The sequence below is a fragment of the Chamaea fasciata genome, unplaced genomic scaffold (genome assembly GCF_029207755.1).
Source record: "Chamaea fasciata isolate MVZ Bird 193981 ecotype frontalis unplaced genomic scaffold, bChaFas1.0.hap1 SCAF_3, whole genome shotgun sequence".
Classification (NCBI taxonomy): domain Eukaryota; kingdom Metazoa; phylum Chordata; class Aves; order Passeriformes; family Sylviidae; genus Chamaea; species Chamaea fasciata.
Genome location: NW_027094088.1, coordinates 105,060,486 through 105,081,116, shown reverse-complemented (window position 1 = coordinate 105,081,116; position 20,631 = coordinate 105,060,486). Strand labels below are relative to the sequence as shown.

At 36.8% G+C, this 20,631-nt stretch overlaps 1 protein-coding gene across 1 annotated transcript in view; it reads left to right on the top strand.

The window, feature by feature from the left end:
• Positions 1–20,631, top strand: part of LDAH (lipid droplet associated hydrolase) — a 110,179-nt gene that overhangs the window by 44,791 nt on the left and 44,757 nt on the right. The window contains exon 4 of the mRNA XM_066179998.1: positions 2,369–2,538. Coding sequence (XP_066036095.1) covers positions 2,369–2,538 — 170 coding nt within the window. The remainder of the gene's footprint in view (positions 1–2,368; positions 2,539–20,631) is intronic.

Genomic DNA, 20,631 nt, shown 5'->3' with positions numbered 1-20,631 from the left:
CTTGTGAACCATGAAAAGTTCTCTAGAAGATTTATGCACCTACTTTGCCTCCTTTTCCCTTGCTCTAACTGGAAAATAAGCTGAAAACACTTATTTTCAAGAGTTGAAATGAAATGTAAAACATTAAAAGGTGTGTTGATAAACTACCAAGATGACAGTGCCTGAGTAAAACAGTACGGAAGTTATAGCAAATGTTTACATGGCACAGTTGACTGACTCAACCCAACACATAGATATTATATGTTGTAATACATAAATAATCAATATAACTTACTCTTTCACTTGTTGCTGTATCCAATGGGCCATCATATTTCTATTATACTGGCAATTTTTGTGTTACATGTATCTATAATTAGACTTGGGAAACTATTCCTGCATGAGGCTGAGCTGCTGTGTAATTTAATGTAGGAAAGGCAGCTTTTGCTAAAAATAGAAACTAAGGCAATGTTTTTGCCTTAGGCCTTTATTTAGGGTTTTGGAAAATAGAACAAACTCTTTGTTTTCCATTACATGTAGAAAGCCTAATAAACAAAGTATCACTTCTCGTCTAATTTTGCATTGCTTGGGTGTGTTTTGGTAAACCGTTTTTCATTTTGAGTAAATTGCTCTAAATTATACTGGAATAGGATCATCGGTAGTTTTAGCAGAAATACTAGTTTAACTGATAAACAACTTTGTTGGGACTTCAGTGGTAATTATTTAAACTCAGAAAAGATCCATCTTGAGCAATCATTTTGCTTCTAAAGGTTGTGTTTCATACAGATGATCAGAAAGGTGATGTAGTACCAGCCTACTTGGGCTACCAATTAGTTCTGTCACTATCTACCTCCCAATAACTTCACTACAGAAGTGTTAATAATCTTTAGTATTTGAGGTTACTGTCCAGTTGCCATGAAATTTACAGTGTATGAATTAAAGCACTGACAGCCATAATTTGATAAATGCTGTTTACAGTCATATGCAGTCAACTCCTAATTACCTCTTTCCTCAAGCAGGTGCAGAACAATCTGAAATCTACAATCTACAGTTCTGACTTTCTCATACAGTAGTTTTTTGATGCATTTCAGTCTTTTTAATGTATTTATCTTTACAGTGTCTTTGCCTGGTGGACACTGTCTTCCACGTTATTTTTCACACAGGGAACAGTTGCAGAGCTCATCAAAAGAACACCAAGTGAGAAGTTAAACGCCTTACTGGGCCAGTTAGGGCTGTGTGTGTACTCTGTTAGCTGCTCCTGAGTTGTTGGTTTAATCTGTAGTATGAAACTGAACCCTGAGATAATACCACAGATTTAAGAGATTAAATTATATTAGTACTACTCCATCTCATCTAGATAAGGTAGGGGCATGCATTCCTTCATTCTTTCTTTTATTCTTCTTTTTAGTAGTTCTTTTAACTGTCATGTCAATGGAGTAGTCTAGCATAAACTGGAGTTATATCCTTAACTTAGTTTTGTGTTTAGTTTAGTTTAGTTTAGTTTAATTTAGTGGTTAAAGCACTTTTGTAGCAGATGAAAGAGCTGTGAACCCCCTTAGACTGCAGAACTTGAGATACATGTCACCCTTGTAATAAGGAAGTTAAAGATGCCTGAATTGCTTTATATTCTTACAGACACCAGTTTAGTTTTGTCTTGTTGACTGGCCAGGGAGCAAGGAGCCAAGTCCTCATCATGAGGGATTGCCCAAGCTCCTTTAGAAGGTCCCTGGCAAAACAGGAATGAAATTGTACAGTAATCTAGAACCATGAAGCTCTTAACTTGATTTTCCTCTTTGCAGCTGAATTGACAATGATAAGAACCTCCATTAACAGGGGTATTTTATGCAGGTGCTAGTGTTCTGTGTTGATACATAGGCATTTCCTACTTTTCCTCATTCCATGGGACATTTTTGTGCATCTTTAAGACAGGAGATTTTGAATATCCAAAGGTTGCTATGGCATGTATGGTAACTTGTCTTCTGTGAGGAGGGATTCATTCCTGGGCAGTATTGCCGTTGTAGGCCCTGATCTCTCCATGTAAAGTTGGATTGATTTAAGCTGATCCAATGCCCTGAGTTTGGTCTTGTTCTGAATGAAGGAGATCAAAGTAGTGAATGATGTGCTATGACATCTCCATGTTTTTACATATCCTGTGCTGGTTCCCAAGCTACACAAAAGACTTTATATTCTGTGCATGCAATTTATCAGTCAGTATTTTCCAGTGGTGGTAACTGAAAATTAAATTTTTAAGTCGGGGGGGGGGGGGGGGGGGGTGTTTGTGTGTGTTTTATTTGGGTTTTTATTTCAGTGTTGTACAAAGAAGGGGGGGGGGAAAGACATGCCTGAAATTTCTTTCACTGAACCAAAGGACTTCTTTTCTTTTATGTTTCAGACACAGATATTAAGGAGCTAGAGGATGTTTTTGGACTTAATGGACAAGTAGAGCATAAGCTGAACTTCCTCAGAAAGAATGTATCAAAAGATATAAAGCTGGTACTGATTGCTCATTCTATTGGTTGCTACATCACCCTGGAGATGATGAAACGAGCGTCAGAACTTCAGGTACATGAACCTTCTTCAACAGGAGTTGCTTTATTAGCAAAGCAGTGCTTGTGCTCAGCCTATGGGTAATGCCATGCATTTCCTGTGGAAACTCTATTCTGTTATACACAAACAAAGAAAAAAAGGCTTGATCCTAGTAACATATAATAAAGCAGACTGATGTAATTCTGAGTCTGAATTTGAATCTTTAATGCCCTTGGAATATAAATAATTAATAATGGTGAGAAATATTTTTATGACTTCCTTGTCCTCATCTTTAAATAATTTATAAGCAAATCACTAGATATTTGGCAATTGCATTATGTATTACACCAAAAATTAAGACTGGTTGTGATTTTTATAGTGGTTTTTTTATCTTGAGGCGAACAGATTGCTGGTTAGACATGGGAAAATGTATGGGAATGAACAGTAATATAAATTGTGAGTACTACTGTGAAAGACATTAGTTTTAAAAATTTAATACAACTATCACTGCTTCTGCAACTCAGTCTTGGTTTGTGTAACTCAATGAGAGTGAGAGCTGTTACTGCATGTTCTGTATGTCTGAACATTTTTCTTTGTCACAGTGAAGCAGTAAGAAGGCTGAGGCAGAACCATATCCTTGCTCTCTGTAAATGGCAAACTGCTCAGTAATAACTCAGTCTGTTAGTGGCTGATAAATGGAGAATACAGAATTTTCATTTTTCAACATTCACCCTTACTAAATCATTGTTTCTTCTTTTACTTTATAAAATCTTCAATGGAAGGAAGTGCCATGTTAGCAGTGACAGGAAGTCTGGGGTTAATATATGCATGTGGTTAATAAATGTAATGTATGGGATTAATATATGCATATCCACTGCTTCATAACCATTTTCATTTCACATCTAACTTTTTCTTCCTTTAGAGGAAAAAGGAACTAAAAATGTGAAACTTGAGGATAACGTGATCTATATTTACAGGCATATTTCACTTTGTGATTATAAACAATAACATTTTTTGAGAGAAATCTTACATATTTTCAAAAAGGAGCATTCTAGAAAATATGTGTTTTAATTTGTCCAAAAGTGCCAACTTTTTGGGGGACAAAATCTGTTGTCTTTATTGCTCAGATGATTTTATCTACTTTCATTTTAACTATAAATAGTTGAGTAACATTTTTACACCTGGCTCACCGGATACTGGCAGGTTTTTGTCAGTATTTTGAAATTAAGGGATCTTTGGGGCACTCTGAGATCTCATGGTGTACTGTGTGCGTAAAGTTAATATATGACAAGCTACATTTAAGATGCATTCAACAATAGAAAATGTTTGGGTAAGCCAGGGTATTGTGCAATCTTTGTCCCTTTGCCAAAAATAAGTTAACTCTTAGGTTTTATAACATATGAAGTGTGATAATAAGAAACTTGTGTTTCCATCTCTCTCTTTATTTTTACTGGAATATTTGATTCCCACAAGATTTTGAGCGCATATGTGTATTTTAGTAGCTAGATAATTTGATTTTATATTTGTGTAGTTCTTGGTGGTATTTTTTCATTATACAAATTTTGGGTTTGGTCTTAAAATTCTTTGCTTTAAGAGCCTTTTATTGTTTACAGTTTATTATTCTGAGCTAGAGGTTAATTTGTTGTATTTTTTATTTGAATAATCCAGTAAACATTTATATTTGGAATGTATGTTTAGCAGATTTGATTTTTAGAATCACAGAGTCATGGAATTGTTAAGTTTGGGAGTGATCTCTAAGGTCATTGAGTCCAGTTGTTAATGCAGCACTGCTGTGTTCAGCACTAAACCGTGTCCCCACAGTGCCGCATCCACATGTTTCTTGAACGCTTCCAGGGATGGTGATTCAGCCACTCGTGCAGTCTGTTCCAATGCCTGACCCCGCTTCACTGAAGAAATTTTTGTTTCACAATTTAAAGCTCTTCTGTAGTCCAATCACATACAGATTAGATTGTCCTTCCCTTAGCATGCATGAAAAGGAGAAAGTACATCCCCTTCTCTCTCCTTATTGGTTCCTCTTTGGTTGTCAGCTTTCACAGAATCATCAAGGTTGGAAGAGACCTTCAAGATCATCAAGTCCAGTCATCAACCCAATACCACCATATTCACCCCTAACCCATATCCCCCGATGCCTTATCCAGTGTGTCTTTTCAATACTTCCACAGACAGTGCCTCCACCACCTCCCAGGGCAACTCATTTCAATGCCTGACCACTCATTCAGTGAAAAAAAGGATTGCTAATAATCTAATCTGAATCTCCCTTGGTGCAATTTAAGGCCATTTCCTCTTTTGTTTTCACTTGAGACAGGGCAAGAGAGACTGACCCCCACGTCACTGCAGTGTCCTTTCAGTTGTGGAGGTCTTTCCTGAGCTTCCTGCTCTCCAGACTAAGAAACCCCAGCTCCCTCAGCCACTTCTCGTAAGATTTGTTATCTGAACCTTCTACCAGCTTTATTGCCCTTCTTTGGACCCAAATGCTGCTGCTATCTAGGGTCCCTGTGCTCTTCAAGTAAATGAGATACTTCATTTTTTCCTTAAATTTGTGTCAGATAATGCTTTCCTCTTTAATTAAGAGAAATGAAACAGGGATTGCCAGTTTATTCCATCATGAATTCAGTTTTGGAGCCCATCCTTGTTTTCCTGTCGACTCTCAGGGAGGCTTCTGTTGAGGGTTCCTTCAGGACACCCATTAACACAAACTTACTCTTATCTTGATGCCTTTAACCAAGTCTGATTAGTAGAGAAGGGCACACAGGTTGCATCCATACTAAGTAGAGCTTAGGCACATATTTTAGCACTGGGACAGTGATGTTTTAAACTTATCTTTAAGTGACTTTTTGGCCCAAAGGAACCAGCAACTCCCAGCAACACCCTTGCATGGTTCTGGGCTTGGCTGAGGTCCAGGGCCATTCCCAGTAGTTAGTTTGGATGCTGCCATCCTGTTCATCCATGTGAGCACACCATCCCATGCCCTTCTGTTTGGTGACACAGCTGCAGAATAATTCCTGGCTGGTCTTTTTTCTGGCTTAGGAGTAACCACATTTTGTTGTGGTGGGCTTCAAGTCTTAACAACATTCACCTCTTAGTAAGAAGATTTTGCCAGACTGTTAAAAAATTTTGGCACTGGGAGGGAAAAAAATCAGCCTCACTTTGTGAAAATGGAAAACTGCAATAATGTACAGCTTCCTTGTTACTTGCTCTTAACCTCATAATCTTCTTCGCTCTTTATTCAGACAACAGGGCTGAAAAATGAGGCTCAGTGACAAAATTATTTTCTCAGTTGTTGGAACATGCATCTGACTCATAAATATGCTACATCCTCCAGGCATTCTCTTCTAAAATGCAAATCCTTACTTGGAGGATTTCCTTGTACTTTACTGGCGACACTATTGAGTGTTTCCTAAAACACTCCATTTGATCATTAATTTAATCAAAGATTGACAAGTTTCCTTGCTAGTGAAATATAATCTCTTACAGCATTAGTCTTTCGTTTGCAGTGATGCTTTTGAAATGCTAGCACCTTTGGGGTAGTAAATTAACTCTTGTTAGTGAGTACAATGTAAGTATTGTTCTTCCTGTAAAACTCATTGAAGAGGAAGAGTTTAAAACCTCTGAGTAATATCAGTTTAAGCAAATTAAATTTCTGTCATACGTAAATCAAACTCATGCATTGCTACTATGTCTCAGTGGTGTGGAGGAATATTGGGTATTGCTGGAATTTGTTGATTTCATAAATGATACCTAAAAACACAGAACTTGGAATAGTTGTGCATAAACCACATTCCTCACTTGGAAACCCAGATGCATCATTTCTGTGCATATACTGATAGTTTCAGTTGCTGAACACTTGATTGTATGGGAAGCGCTTTCATGATGTTAGGAAAGAGAAAATGGCTGTTTTTAAGTACAGGTATTTCTACAAGAGAATAAAGTTATTTACTCTGGAGCTACTGGAAATCCACAGGATCTGTGAGATTGTGAGATTAAAAGAGAGATTTTTTTTACAGTACAGGAACTACTAAGGATGTCTGGCCTTTGAGATAAAAGAGAATCTTTTCAGCAGGATTAAAGGAAGAGGGAAAGAATATATGAAAGCAGTGACACTCATTCAGCTTCTATTTTGTGGAGATTAGAACCTATATATGTAATCCAATACTCATGGTGTCACCATTTCAGAAAGCATCTTCTGAAAGGATGGCAATGTAGCAGGTTCTGACTAGAAGTTCTGGTGCTTTTTGGAAAGAGAGAAAAGATGAAAATATAACCACTCATGAGATAAAAAGGAATATAAATTTTTATTCCATATTTGGAAGTTTTATTTGATATAATAGCATCTAGTTCCAATGTTGATTACATAAATTAGATGTCATGGTACTTTAAACAAAGTCAGTTTATATAGCTGTTTTCTAGGTAAATTAACTTCCAATGGTCCCACTGTCCATTATAAAATATGCTTAGCAAAGCATATTTTTAACCACCTTGAATGCTCCCTTTCAGAATAAGCTTGTCTCAGATATTCTGAAAAATCTAGTGAGCCTGCACAAAGTAGAGAAATATAGAAATATATATTGAGAGAGATAGAGGGAGTAATAAATATATTAATTTCTTGTTAGTTGCAGGCTTAAATGAAAAAATGCAAAAACTCAGCATAAAAATTAAAATCGGTAAAAGACTTACAGTAACACAAACTGAGTGACAATATCTGTAAAATTATTATGTAGGGAAAAAAACAGATGGCTATGCTTAGCAGACTTCACAAGGGAATTGGTGAACGTTTCAGATAAATGTGTATCTTGTGAAGACAGCTATGAATTTCTAGGCCATGATATAAAACTGAGTCTGGTGTAGTTTTCTTCTTCAGTCCATCCATCCTTATAAATGAAATATATATTAAAAAAACAAGCAAGCAGCATTGGGCTCATATACACCCACCTTCATCCCCCTTTACATGCTGAGGAAACAAGAAAAGACATACTCTGACACAATTTTGCACAGATTTAAACATGAATCAAAGTTAGCTGCCTTCAGTGAAATGAGCGTGTTAATTTAACTCTATGGATGTTTTAAGTTGGTCTCTGAGTTGGGTTGTTTTTATGTTTGAGAGAGAGAGAGATTTGGCAGTTCTATCAGTTCTTGGTATATCAAGTCTTGGGAAGCCCAGGTGGTCTGAGACAGCAATTGGAATAAATTTTTCTTTAGTTGACAGCTTACACATTACAGAGTCTACAAAATCCACCTCACAACTCTGGGTGGTGCTTCAGGCAGTATCAGTAATTCTGGTGGAAAAGGCAGTAAAGCAGCAATAGGAACATGGGGCATATACAAACGTTCTGCAGCTCTCTCACCTGGAAAAACAGAGAAGTAGTACAGGTGATTTATTAAATATAACCAAATAAAATAAAGCAGATACTGTATCTTTGAGGCATCGAAGAAGTTGCTGCAGAGATTTGTAGAAAGACTTCTCTTTTTTTCCTAAAAAAGAAAATATGAAAAAACTTTCACATGAAAACTTAAGGCAAATATAAAATATCCTCTCTATTCAGGTGGGAGGCTGCAAAGTAGGTATGGGTTCATGGCAAACAAAGGTTTTTAGGGGAAACACTAACTTTTGGCCGAGACATTCATAAAAGGCTTGGATTTAAAATTTCAACAAACCTTGAAAGCACCATCGGCAAAAGGCCGATAACTGCGGAATGAGGTTGAAAGTGTCAGCTCACCCAAGAAACTGCTGGCAGCCGTTATTTTCCCTGGCTTGATGACAGACCTTAACCCTGAGGGATCCAGTTATATTCTCGTCTATCTTTCCCCTTCAAAAAAAAAGCTTTAAAAAATGTAAACTGTAAGAAAATGCAGCAATCAACAGGCAGACAGGCTCTTTTGTATAACCCTCAGTGCACGCTGCCTTTGTCAGTAGGAACAGGCACTGTCCTTTGCCGTGTGCTGTGTGGGTCTGCCAGAAATCACTTCACAGGCAAACAACCCCACCTTGTAATATAGTAAACGAATGTGAAGTGTCTCAATGCAAAAAAAAAAATTAATGTAGGAAACTTAAAATGAAATGAGATAAACCCTGTTGAAGGTGATGCAACTTAAGATGTGACATGCCTGAGGGAAGTTTAAATTTTGAACAGTTTGCCATGTGTGTCCATAGGGTACCTATGTGGTTTTTGAAGTGGGTGAAGCAGGTAGGTATCACCTGCTCAATCCTAGATCTTGATGGGGAATAATGGACAAAAAATAGTTAAGTACTCTCCTGAATCAAGAAAGTTTGCAGTGCAAAAGTGTTGAAGATGAGATTGGTAAATAGTAGAGTGACAATTTTTGCAATTAAAAGACAGGCTTGGCAAGATCAGTAACGCTATATCTGTCAGCTTATAATTACCAAGCAGATGAATAATAGCTTCTGTTTTTAACATTGATCACATTCTTAGGAGGGAGCATTCAGAGTTAATAACAGCATTGCCCTAAGATTTCCTTGTTTGGATCACAAGCCTGTGATCAGAAGGCTTGAGAAAAAGTTTAATTCCCAAAATTTTCTGTGAAAAATTCTGTTTTGTTCATAATGTTCACTGAAACTTCAACTTTTCTCACCTTGTTTAATATACTGGTTTACTGCTCAGTTAAATATAGAAACAGTGTGAAAAGCAAGATTTTGATCTGTGATGATTCAAAGAAATAAAACTTAAGAACCATCATTTGGATTTCAAGAGACTTGATTTTTTTTTCATTACATTGTGTTTATTTCACTGCTAATGAAACATCTGATTTCAAGTGAATGTAGTCAAAATTCAAATGCACCTATAAAAATTATTTTTTCTAGGAAGTTAAAAGACATTAAAGTAGCCAAATGTGCAAACATAAAAGAAAGAAAAATAAACTGAAAAGTGGAATCTGTGATCATTCATCAGGAATCCAAAGTAAAACATGAGAATGAGGCGGAAATGAAGGACTGAAAATAGAAAGATGTTTAAAATGGTAAATGGCAGAATAACAGGATTTACTAAGTACTGTGATTTTTTACAGATTTGTTAATAAAATCTTGTTATTTTGAATCCCCAGAAATTTAGATTCATGTTGTAATGAGTAACTGAAATGATTGTGTAAAAATGAGGGAATCAAAAGCAAGAAGTGAATTTGAAAAACAATTAGGATTTATGGCATACGTTTTAAGAAGAGCTCAACTCAACACCCTTCTGCAAGCCAGATTTCCCAAGGAACATTTTATGGTGGGAGGTGAGATCTTTTGAAATTCTACAGATGTATGTGCATAGCTCTTGAAAATCAGAGAGTCATCTCTTTGGGGAATTGGACCAAACAATTGGAATTCAGTATATGTTGCACGTAGCTTGAAATTTTTTTATGTTTTTATACTGCAGTTAACGTGCTTTTACAGGAGACAACAGTGCCAAAAATCTAGCAGTTCTCCTGCTGTTTTAATAGTAGGTGAAGGAGAACACAGCCAGTTAGGACATTAAAGAGTTGTTTGTGAAAGGAGCAGGTGAAGGGACATTGTGGAGTTTTTGAACATAGACTTTGCAAATGTAGTTACACTTCAAGCTTGGCTTTAGCTCTACTAACCAATATCTGTTCCTAGAAGCTCTGTATTAAAATGAAAGTCTAGAACCTGCAGCAAAGAAGTTGAGCTACTTTGTCAGCTCTTGCCTCATGTTATATGTGGTACAGTTGCAGTGAGGAAGGACTTGGCTTGGAACTTTATACAAGAGATTACTGAGGGTGGACAGGGTTGTAATTACAAATATTTCCTACTCTACCATATTGTTCATTTGTTCATTCCACATGATTCATGGTGAAGTCTAGGGGTGCTTCTGCTGCATTGGTTTCTACCCAAGAATGGTTTGTCCTGTTTGAAGAGTTCACTGCAGGAGTGAAAGGAACAGGAAAAAGACACAAACTTTATACAAAAGACAGAGCTTAGATAGCACATCCACTGCTTGGAGGGCATTTCTAATACCCTGTTGAATTAAGTTCAGGCAAATACTGGATAATATTTTTCTGTATTTTTTTAGTATTTCTTTGGTTGCTGATTATTTTAAGGGAGTTTTTGCCAATGCCTCCATTGATCTTTTCAGATACCTGAGGATGTGTTCAGTGATTATAAGCCTGTATTTAGGGGACTAAATCAAGCTGTAGATTTCTTCTCAGGGATCCCCATCTCTACTCTTAAGACTAAGGGTATCTTCAAAATTAAATGTTATAGAAGCCCACTTCCTTTTATGTTTGTTTCAATGTGTAAGTGTTTGAAATACTTGATTTCTGATGTTTGGATGCAAGTCTACTTAACTGTGGCATTTTGGGGGAAAAAACTGATTGGAGTTTGCTCTTTCATGTGGAATTGGGTGTTAAGTATACATTTAAGGGAAAGTCCAGTAAGGACAATGTATTTAATAAACTTGCTACCTTTGAAGTCCTGTAAGGAAGTTCAATTGATGTTAATGAAAATATGCTTTTAATAACTGTTACAACATTTCTAGTCACTGGAAAATTTTAAGAACATTCCGCTCCATTTCAAATTCCAAAACAAAGCATAGTTTTGTATAAGGAACAGAATTCACTGAGTTGTAATTGTTCTTGGAAACACTGAATTTCTGCTCCTCTATTTTAAAACAGTAGTATGACTACTGCTAGTGTATTTTACTGAGATGGAAGGTACAAACCCCAGTTCTCAATAAATATAATTTAAATTGCAACCTTTAATGGCAGCTGGCACAGTTCAAACTTTTTACCTGGCGTTGGTAATTAAAAGATATTCTGCAAATTCTTGTTCTCCGTTACACTAAAACCCTTACTTACCTGATGGCCAGTTTTATTTGTGTGATAAACTAGATCTGATAATTTTCTCTCTTAGCAGATTCCTGTACATATTCAATTTGTCAAAATAATTAAGGCCAGCAGTAGTCTGTAGTATTGCAAAGGAAGGAATTTTCTATTTTTCCCTTACTATTTAAAATGCTTACAGTTCTGGAAAGATGAAAGAAATGGATGGAAAAACAAGCTGACTGAGAGAATTCCTAACTCCCTTCTCTCTGTTTCTACCTTCTCTGATACCCTGACAAAAATTTGGGACATAAGTTCTCTCTCAATCCTCAAATATTAATGGTTTCTTTTCATTCTTCGACAAAAATATGTAGTTGTGCTCAGTGTATACTTCCTGACTCATTCGTCCTGTTTTTCACTGATATCACAAGGCAGAACCTTATTGTTTATCATTAAGCCACTAAGCCACTTTAATTAGTTAAAATGATAGGAGCCTGAACTCCTTGCAATATTCAGTGCTAGCTTAGCTTGTCTAACTCCTAACCCTTTGAGCTGAGGAGGGCTAGGGGTCTGCTTTGACTGGATGCCTTTTTGAGGGCTGACTTAAGTGAGTGATAAAATAAACCCCCTCCAAACGTCTTGAGTGGAGCACTTAAAAGTAGAAGTCCAGGGATCTCAAGGCACTGATGGAAAATCATGGCCTTTCCTTTTCATCAGCAGAATGAGATTATAATTATAAAGCTGGTTTCTCAGTTACTTTTTTCAGCCCCATTTCCTTAAACTGAATGAACTGTCATTGAGATTTATTGGTAGGTATGGCTGTACATTGGTGGCTGTGAAAACACTTGGTTCAAGACAACACAAAGTCTGATTCTTAATGCTTTCTTTTGGTTGAGCCACCTCTCCACTTTAAGGGCATATTGGTGTTTAATTTCCCAGAGTGGTAAGTGGTAAATGTCCCAGAGCATGTGTACAAAGCTCATATTTGCCAGTTCCTGTGCCATGAGGGTACCTGCAGATGCAATGTGGTGATCTCATGGGAGTGCTACACTGCAAAAGAACCCACCCTGTACTTCCAAAATGAAAATGGAAAGAATTTCTGCTGGAAAGTGGCAGCTGCATTCTGACATTCATGTAATGGGAGCAACTGAAAGCTTTATGGTGTGTAACTGTGACACTGCATTCCAACATAAGCTTCTCCCTGCCCTTCTTCCAACCAATAAACTATTCTTCCTCCCTTTTCACTCTCACCCCTCCTAATCTTCTTCTGTTTATATGCTTTAATCATAATAGCAACAAATCCATCCCTGCTGGTATTATCACACCGTTGCAAATTTTGGCCGTCTTCTTTGGCACTTCCCTTGTAGATGGAAGGACATTGCCCACTTTGATGGGGCTTAATTCTCTATGTAAAATACTGCCCTGTCAATGAATATTTTCTCTATTAAACTATTTTCAGTCCAACAATAAGATACAAATTTTTGGGAGAACAGTTTTCTCGTTATTACCTTAACCCATAAAAAGGCTTTTCCTTTTTTTTTTTTTTTCTTATTTTTTTTTAACTCAAACATTTTGGGCAAGTTTTCAGTTACCCAAATATTTGTAGTACAGAGTAATTTGCATTTCAGTCCTGTGAGACTTGTAAATGTAATGAACAGTCTGTGTGTTTAATATTTTTTAATAATTTGCAAATAGTTCAGTATGTAGAGCTGACCTGTTGAAAAATAGTTTGCAGTGTCTGTAAAGAACACTTCTGAGACTTTTGTATATTTAGCAGAATTCTGGGCTTCAGCTGGAAAAATTCTAAGAGTACTTCTTACTGGAAAATATTTCAAGTAATGTGAAACAACAGATAATTTTTTCCTGTGCCATGACCCAGTTGTAAGGTGAGGTATGGAAAGTCCCTCTCCTATTGCTATTAAACAGGTTTCAGCATTGGAAGTCAAGTACACAGAACATACTGACACCTGCTGAAAGGTGTGATTGAAAGTGTATTGATTTCAAAGGAAATTGTCAAAGGTCTCAATTTACTTGTCAATCGAAGATACTAGTCTCTAACTACCATGATCAGTGTTTTATGGCATCCATGGTCTTCATCTGTCTATCCAAGAATAGATAAGAGAGTCTTGGTTTCTAGAGATGGGAATATTATGTCTTAGTGATATCTATGTGGAGTTTAGGCTGTCACATTTAATATCTGGGAAATAATCCTTTGATCAGAATTTTTTTCATGAGGCAGAATTAAGACATATTAAATTTATGAAGATTTTGCCACTAGTTTCGACAGGAGCAAGGTCACACACCCGCCTGTACTGTAGGTGCAATCATAGAGGACCAGGAATACCCAAAGGGACATTGCACACAGTCTCATTAAGGCTTTTCCTTTTTGGTTACTGTGCTTGTGATCACTGTTGTCAAAGATGATTTCTTATTCTCAGCAGCTGAAGCTGGATACTGCTGAGATTTCCATGCCTCTCACTTGCTTATCTTCAGTTACCTTTGTCCCGTTTTAGTTCTTTTTTAATTAAACTTTGCAGAGCAACTTCTATTATTCTCCTAATAATACAGCACAAAGTTAATACAGTAGAAGCCTGATGGTGATTCATGTTTTAACAGGACTCCTCATATGGAGGGTCCAATGAGTTTGCATGCAGGACTCCAATGTATAAAGCTCAGAATCAAATTTATGCTAAGTCAGTGGAAAGTGGCCTTAAAGTAGACATAAATTTAGTCACACCTCACCTTGGTGCAAATGACACTCAGGTCCACATACCTAAGGATGTAATCATTGTATCCAGCACTGTATTTGTCATTACACTGGAGATCACAGTTTGAAATACAAATACATTAACAAAAATGCTAGTCCATGAATTTTATTTCCATCCAAGTGGAACTGCCAGGAAGCACAGGAGGCTTGGGGTCTTATAGGTGTACTTCAAATAAAATTGGATAATGTATGTTAAATAAAGAAGGTGCCAGGACATGGAAAAACCATGTGATCACTGTAGAGTACTTTAAACAGATGCAAATTTTGCCTGCTATATATAAATCATCAGGTAAAAGCTGAAAGAAAAAAGTAAAAAAATTAGCTAAATTTTTAATCCATTTGAAAAAATGTGTGGATTATATATTTGAAAATAGTTGGTCAAATTCTGATGTTGAAGGAGGTATCATTTATATGATAATATTGGATATATTGAATGTAAGAAACAAAAAGTTTAATAACTTATAAAAAATAAGTTTGTTGTGATCCATTGTATTACATTAGACCACTTCAGAAGGAAGATACAAAAAAACTTATGGTCAGGAAATATGAACCAGCTTACACAGAAAGGAAGTTTCCCTTAGATTTACTTAACAGTTGCTTGGCTTACATTTTTGCCATTTACAAGTAGTGACTTTGTCTGATATCACTGAGGTCAGCATTGCCCATACAAATTGATTCCCTTAAAAAAAAGTCCAAGTATGACCTTATATTTTGCAACAGTTGGTACTGTTACAGAACATTGTGAAGTTGTGAGAATTACGCCCAGCTTTACAAGGTGGGTCTCACTGTCCCCTGTATCTTTCATTACCTGTATCTTTCATCTTGAAGGAAGTTAATGCTATTAAACTGGAAACAACACATTTCTGAGGTTTTCAGGAGGATTTATATGTATGTTGTTTCTTAAAGAAACCTTGCAGGAAGTATATATCTATGTACACTGTTTCCTGAAGAGGTGATACAGCTGCATAGGTCCAGGTGGAAATAGCTAAAACCATGGAATATGTGGTTATTTGAATTTGTATTGTTCTGAAGTCAGGCTGTTGTAGTCTGTGAAGTTCTCTATTTTATAAATCAGAATGATGGAGAGACCTGTGTAAGTTGACCAGCTCCCTTAAGGTCAGTAATAGTGATGAAGTTTTTTAGAGGTGAGAGGGTTCTGCCTGGGCTATACCTATGATGACAGAGAAACAAGAGTGGTCTCCTCCTCAGACTGAATTGAATATCTCAATCTGTTAGAGTATGCTATAAGTAATTTTAACTATAAAGACATGAAGTTAAGTATGAAAAAGAAGAGTGCATCAGACACCAAGAGGCAGAGACATCCTTGACATCAAAGGTAAATGGAAAACAGCACTTGGACAGGAAACAGCCCTTGTCACACAGCCAGCCTGAGCTTAGGATGTGAATAGTTAATGGAAAGGGCTGTAAAGAAAGCTAAGAGAGTACATCTGTTATGGTAGCTGCAGTTTTTGCACCATGTAAATATTGTAAATATCATATAGATATAGATACAGATATAGATATAGATATAGATATAGATATAGATATACATATACATATACATATACATATACATATACATATATGTTTATGAAATTTAATTTTTATTATAATACCTAAGCTCCTGGTTTTGGACTTTTCCATAGTCCAGCAAATATTTTTTGTTCTGATGTGAAGTATAGCTTCTGTGCCCCCATTTGCTTTCCTTGGAAGCAGTAAAAAATTACCACAGGTAGAGAGTATATGAAGTGTTCCCCATAACACTTGTAGACCTTGTTTACACGCTCACAGTAAAATTCATCAAATATTTGAAATCACAAAGGAATTCTCCATAGACGCTGATCTCTGTGTTTTGTTTCAGTAGCATTTTCTGTTGGCTGAAAAAAAGTCCTTTCCTGGGCTTTTAGAAATACTTTAATTTAATGAGTTCCATATCAGAAAAGGGGGCCCATGAGAGTGATAGTGTTGTGAGTCAGCCATCTTCTCATCCTGTGCTGTGTCATCAGTTTTGGGGGTTTGGATCTTTTTCCAAAGCATCATAAAATATGTCATTGGGTGCTGGAGGATTTCTTACAGCTTGATGGGAAGGAAATGCAGAATGGTTGTGAACTAGGTTTAACGATCAGTCTTGTGCTGGAGTGTTGAAAAGTTCATCTTATTAACAGAATACTTTGAATTATAAGTATTTTCTCCATGGTGTTCTCAAATATATTTTTTTGTAATTTTTTTTTTTAATTTTTTTTTTTTTTTGGAGGAAGGGTGAAAGCTTTGGGAGTAATGTGTGATTGGCTTCTGAAAGGGTATATTTCTTTCCTGAGCATAACCACTCTGCAGATATTCTGCCAGCTTGCTGTATAACTGAAACATAAATAATTTTTTAATTTTTGAATATGTTAAACATTTACACAAAAGAAGGAATAGAGGGGAAAAAATCCTCAACGCATTTGCTTTTCATCATTCATTTAGTCAATATCTGTGATAGGCAGTCCCAGGACAATGTACTTGCACGAGAAAAGTTGAATATATAAGTAACATCATCAAGCTTTATGGTAAGTAGTTTTTACGGCTCCCTGACACAATGTTCTGGTTTGGGAAGTCAAAGCTGTCTGTACATCCATGTAAGGGGGCATTTCTCTTTCTCACACCATTCCTGCTGGTAACAGTTCTGCAGCTGGGACACTGTACCTTGGTGCAGCATAAAAAATGGTTTCAATACAGACTCTTGATACCTGCTTTAGCATTTTAGATTTTTCATTTCTTTCCATCACATTTACTTATGTTACTTGTTCTACCCAGAATATTATTTACGATCCTTTGCATTTACAGCCCTTAAAAAATTGTAGTTATTCTCCACCGCATTACCTTTTTGCTCCCATTTTGCTACATAATTCATGGTTTTTTCTCTATGTATAAACTTCCTCCAGAAATTTTATCATCCAAGCCCCTTGTTAATTTTAGGCTGTATATGTGGCTTACTCTTGGTTGAAATCTTTCCATTTAGGATGTAGAGCACAGGATGCAATCTGCATTGTCTCCCAGAGGCAGAGCTTCCTCTGGCATTTGTGATGTGTTTCCTCACTGTGTGTAACATGAAGTTGCAGAGCTTCTCTCTTGTTTGCTTTCTGCACCATATCATATTGCAAACTTGCATCTCCCACGTGTCTTTACCACTGTATTACTTGCCAGGATTTTTGCTACTCATTCATACTTAAATTATTTTTACTTGGCATATTTAAAAATAGTAGTAACTTCTGAGTTTTTTCTGTGAGCTGAATAATTAAAATACCAAATTTAACTTAAACTCATTATAATACCACCGCTTTCCAGTTCAGGAGTGGGGTAAAGGTGGGTGTTGTTTTGGGGGTTTTGTTGATTGGCAAGTATCTTCTGAACTTCTGCTTAGGCAAATTGCCTTAAACATCATAAAGCAGACACCCAAGTTGGATCTCAAAAAGGTGGTTTGGCATGTACTGAAGCACCATGTCCATGGAAACTGCAGTCTAGCTACAGAAGAGGTAGTGACAGTCAGTATGAAATACCTCTAGCTTCTTGTCTTACCCTGCCTATCTGAAATTTGAAGATCAAATCTTCAAGCATTGACCTAATATCATAATTACATATTTTCAGTTTTTAAAAAATAAGTAATACATTCCGGTCTTTTTACATTGCCATGTTAAGGGGTACTAGTGTATTTACCATGTTTTCGGTGCTGGAGATCATACACTGCTGTGGATGGGCCTCTTTAGAGAACACTTGTTCAGATACTGTTTAATGGTAGCATTTGTTTCCCTCAAAATATTGTTTAGAAGTGTGCCCTGCTGCTTCTCCCTGGAGGAGGGGGTCTCATTTTGTTCTATATGATGAAGCTCCAAGTTAGAAGTCGTAGGTCCTCTGTAATCAGTGGGAAGCAGATAATTCTACGTGAAAGGGGTTTTAGATCACTTGATATTTTCTGAGGATCTGTCCATGACTGACTTCATTTGGGAGACTTGGGAGATTTAACTCCTAACTCAGGCACCTCAGTTTAGGACCAGTAGTGAACTTGGATAACACTGAGCCAAGATGGACTCTGAAAAGAGCAAAGGTTTTTCTCAGTTCTTTTCCCACCATTTCATGGTGCAATTTCAGCAGATGCCTTCAACATCTATGTATGTAAACACATACAGAGTTAGTGTCAGGCTGTTCTTTCCTTGCTGAGCATCTGATGAATGATCCCTTGATGACAGAGTGGTGATCTGTATATACTTGCCAAGGTGGACCCACAGTGTGTTTAGAATCTCATGTAGACAAAACTGATTACTAAATATCACTGAACATGTCAAGGTATTTCTGATTGATTGAGGTAAATATGCTAAGAATTGTATTTCAATTCTTTTTTTGTATAAAACATACCAGGGCCCACCCTGTGGCTCCTGACAGCAAGTGGCAAAATACAGTTTAGATTCCAGGCGTGAAGGCTTCCAAGACTCAAATCTGATTGCGTCACAGACATCCTGTGTTTAGAAGAATTCCTGGTCCTCACTGTTTTCTAACCTGTGCCCAGATGTCCAGCTGGCTTTGGCCAAAATCCTGCCAGAGAACATACTAAAAGTTGTTGGTCTTGGAGCCTAGGCCCTAGCCCAGTTTCACTTACCAGTACTGAGTTTATGATGCAGACTGGAAAACATGGAGTTTATCACATGTTAGGAGATAATGTTTTTTGTAGTGGTTTCACCTCTTTCTATTTACAGAAGACATACAAGGGGGAAAAAAACATGTCAGATAGTCAATAATGAGTGTCTCTGCTACAGTAAAACTCAGGTTATTGCTGTACTGACAGAGAAAACTGTCATACTGCTGTTCTGGCACAGCTCAGCTCTGTGCATGTATGCATACTGTATTTATGAATTTGCTCTTTTAGTGTAAGATGTCATTAATATTCATGTAACCAGAGTGCTGGATGGGGATCTCTAGGTATTGCTATATTTATTCAGTGAAGAATTAGAAGCATGTACCTGGTTATGTGCATGGTTGTGTGTGTCTGTGTGCATGTGTTGGACTTGGCACATGCCCAAGGGCACATGCTCGTTATGCCTAGTGCCTTAGAGGTAAAGGCACTGAAGTTGTCAAGCAAAATTCAGTCCAAAGTTTATGTGATAAATGGATCTATGGACTGCTTGCATGCTTTTATGCTCAGTCCTTAAAAGTGCACTTGATTTAATGTACTCAAGTTTTGTATGTTTGGCACTGTTGTTAGGGTGCCTGTGTGTCTATATAAAAGGAAAATAGCATCCTGACTTTGTAAATCATGTTCATCCTTAGGATCATTGCTCTCTGCTGTTGTCCTGTTGCATTTATGCTGCTGTGCTCTCATCTACATGAAAACACTAATTGGGTCATTGTATGTTTAAAGATGGCATCAGGTAGTTCTGCTGAATAGTAATTTAAAAATAGAATGTGTCTGATGCCAAAGGGAGAATTTGGGCACTAAGAAATAGGAACTGTAGAAAATTTAAACGAACTTGGAAATCAAGTGCACGTGCCTCTGCCCTGTTCTATAGCCCCTGTTAGTTGGGAGGGATCCATAGAAGATGTTAACAGAAGATTCTCTTGTGCTAAGCAGCCACAAGTGAACTAAGCCACCATGACTTTAATTGTAACAAAAAATACAAACGTTTTTACAAAATCTTGATTTTTCACAAATTTTTACCATTTTGTTTTACAGAAACAGTTTGGTTACCCAGAAAAGTAAGCTTTGGTTAGACCAGAGAATTGTAATTTACCATACAGTTATTTAAAATATTCTTGCTTTTGCAATGTATATTTTCACGTGGAGTCATCTAACTTCACAAATTTCAGTTTATTTGTCTATAAAAAGCATGCTAAGACTTCTCTGTGGGGCTTAATTCTTATAAAGCACTTCAAAATTAACAGTCATAAGATTTTCTGTTAACTGTGTTTTACTTTTGTTGCCTCTTTAATATGCCAAACATTTGTTTAGAATTACAGGTGATACATAGGATGAAGTAGAAGAAAATACATACAGTATGTTTTGACTTCACACCAGGAGAAAAACAGTGTTTTGTCACTTGTGTCCATTCTTTAGCTTTTTTGTTGTCATGAAATCCTGTGGATTTGTTGATACCGAGCTGTGACAGAGTTCACTGGTACAAAAACCAGATGACATCTTAAACAGATGAAGAAGAAATTATTCAAGATTTTAAAGTAGAAAAATATAGTTTCCTACTCTATTTTACGTATCATATTATATGTAATTCAGGAGTGAGCAAAGTGAGTAGGCAAGCCCAGCAAGTCCTGCTGTGGGGAGAGGACAGCCCAAGCCAACACTGTCTGGTTTGTCCTGTGCGTTTTCTTGGAAATCTGCTCGGCACAGCTGTGGCAATAAAGCACAGAATACTTCCCTGATCCTTGTTGTTTTGCCTGCAGGTTTCTGCATACTGAGTAGAAGAAATTGTGTGATTAATGTGGCATTTCGTGTCAAGGGTAGACTGTAGATTACTGTTAAGTGCATCATTATATTATCTTTGAGAAATTTACTAGGTTTCACCTGACAGATAATAGCTTTTCCT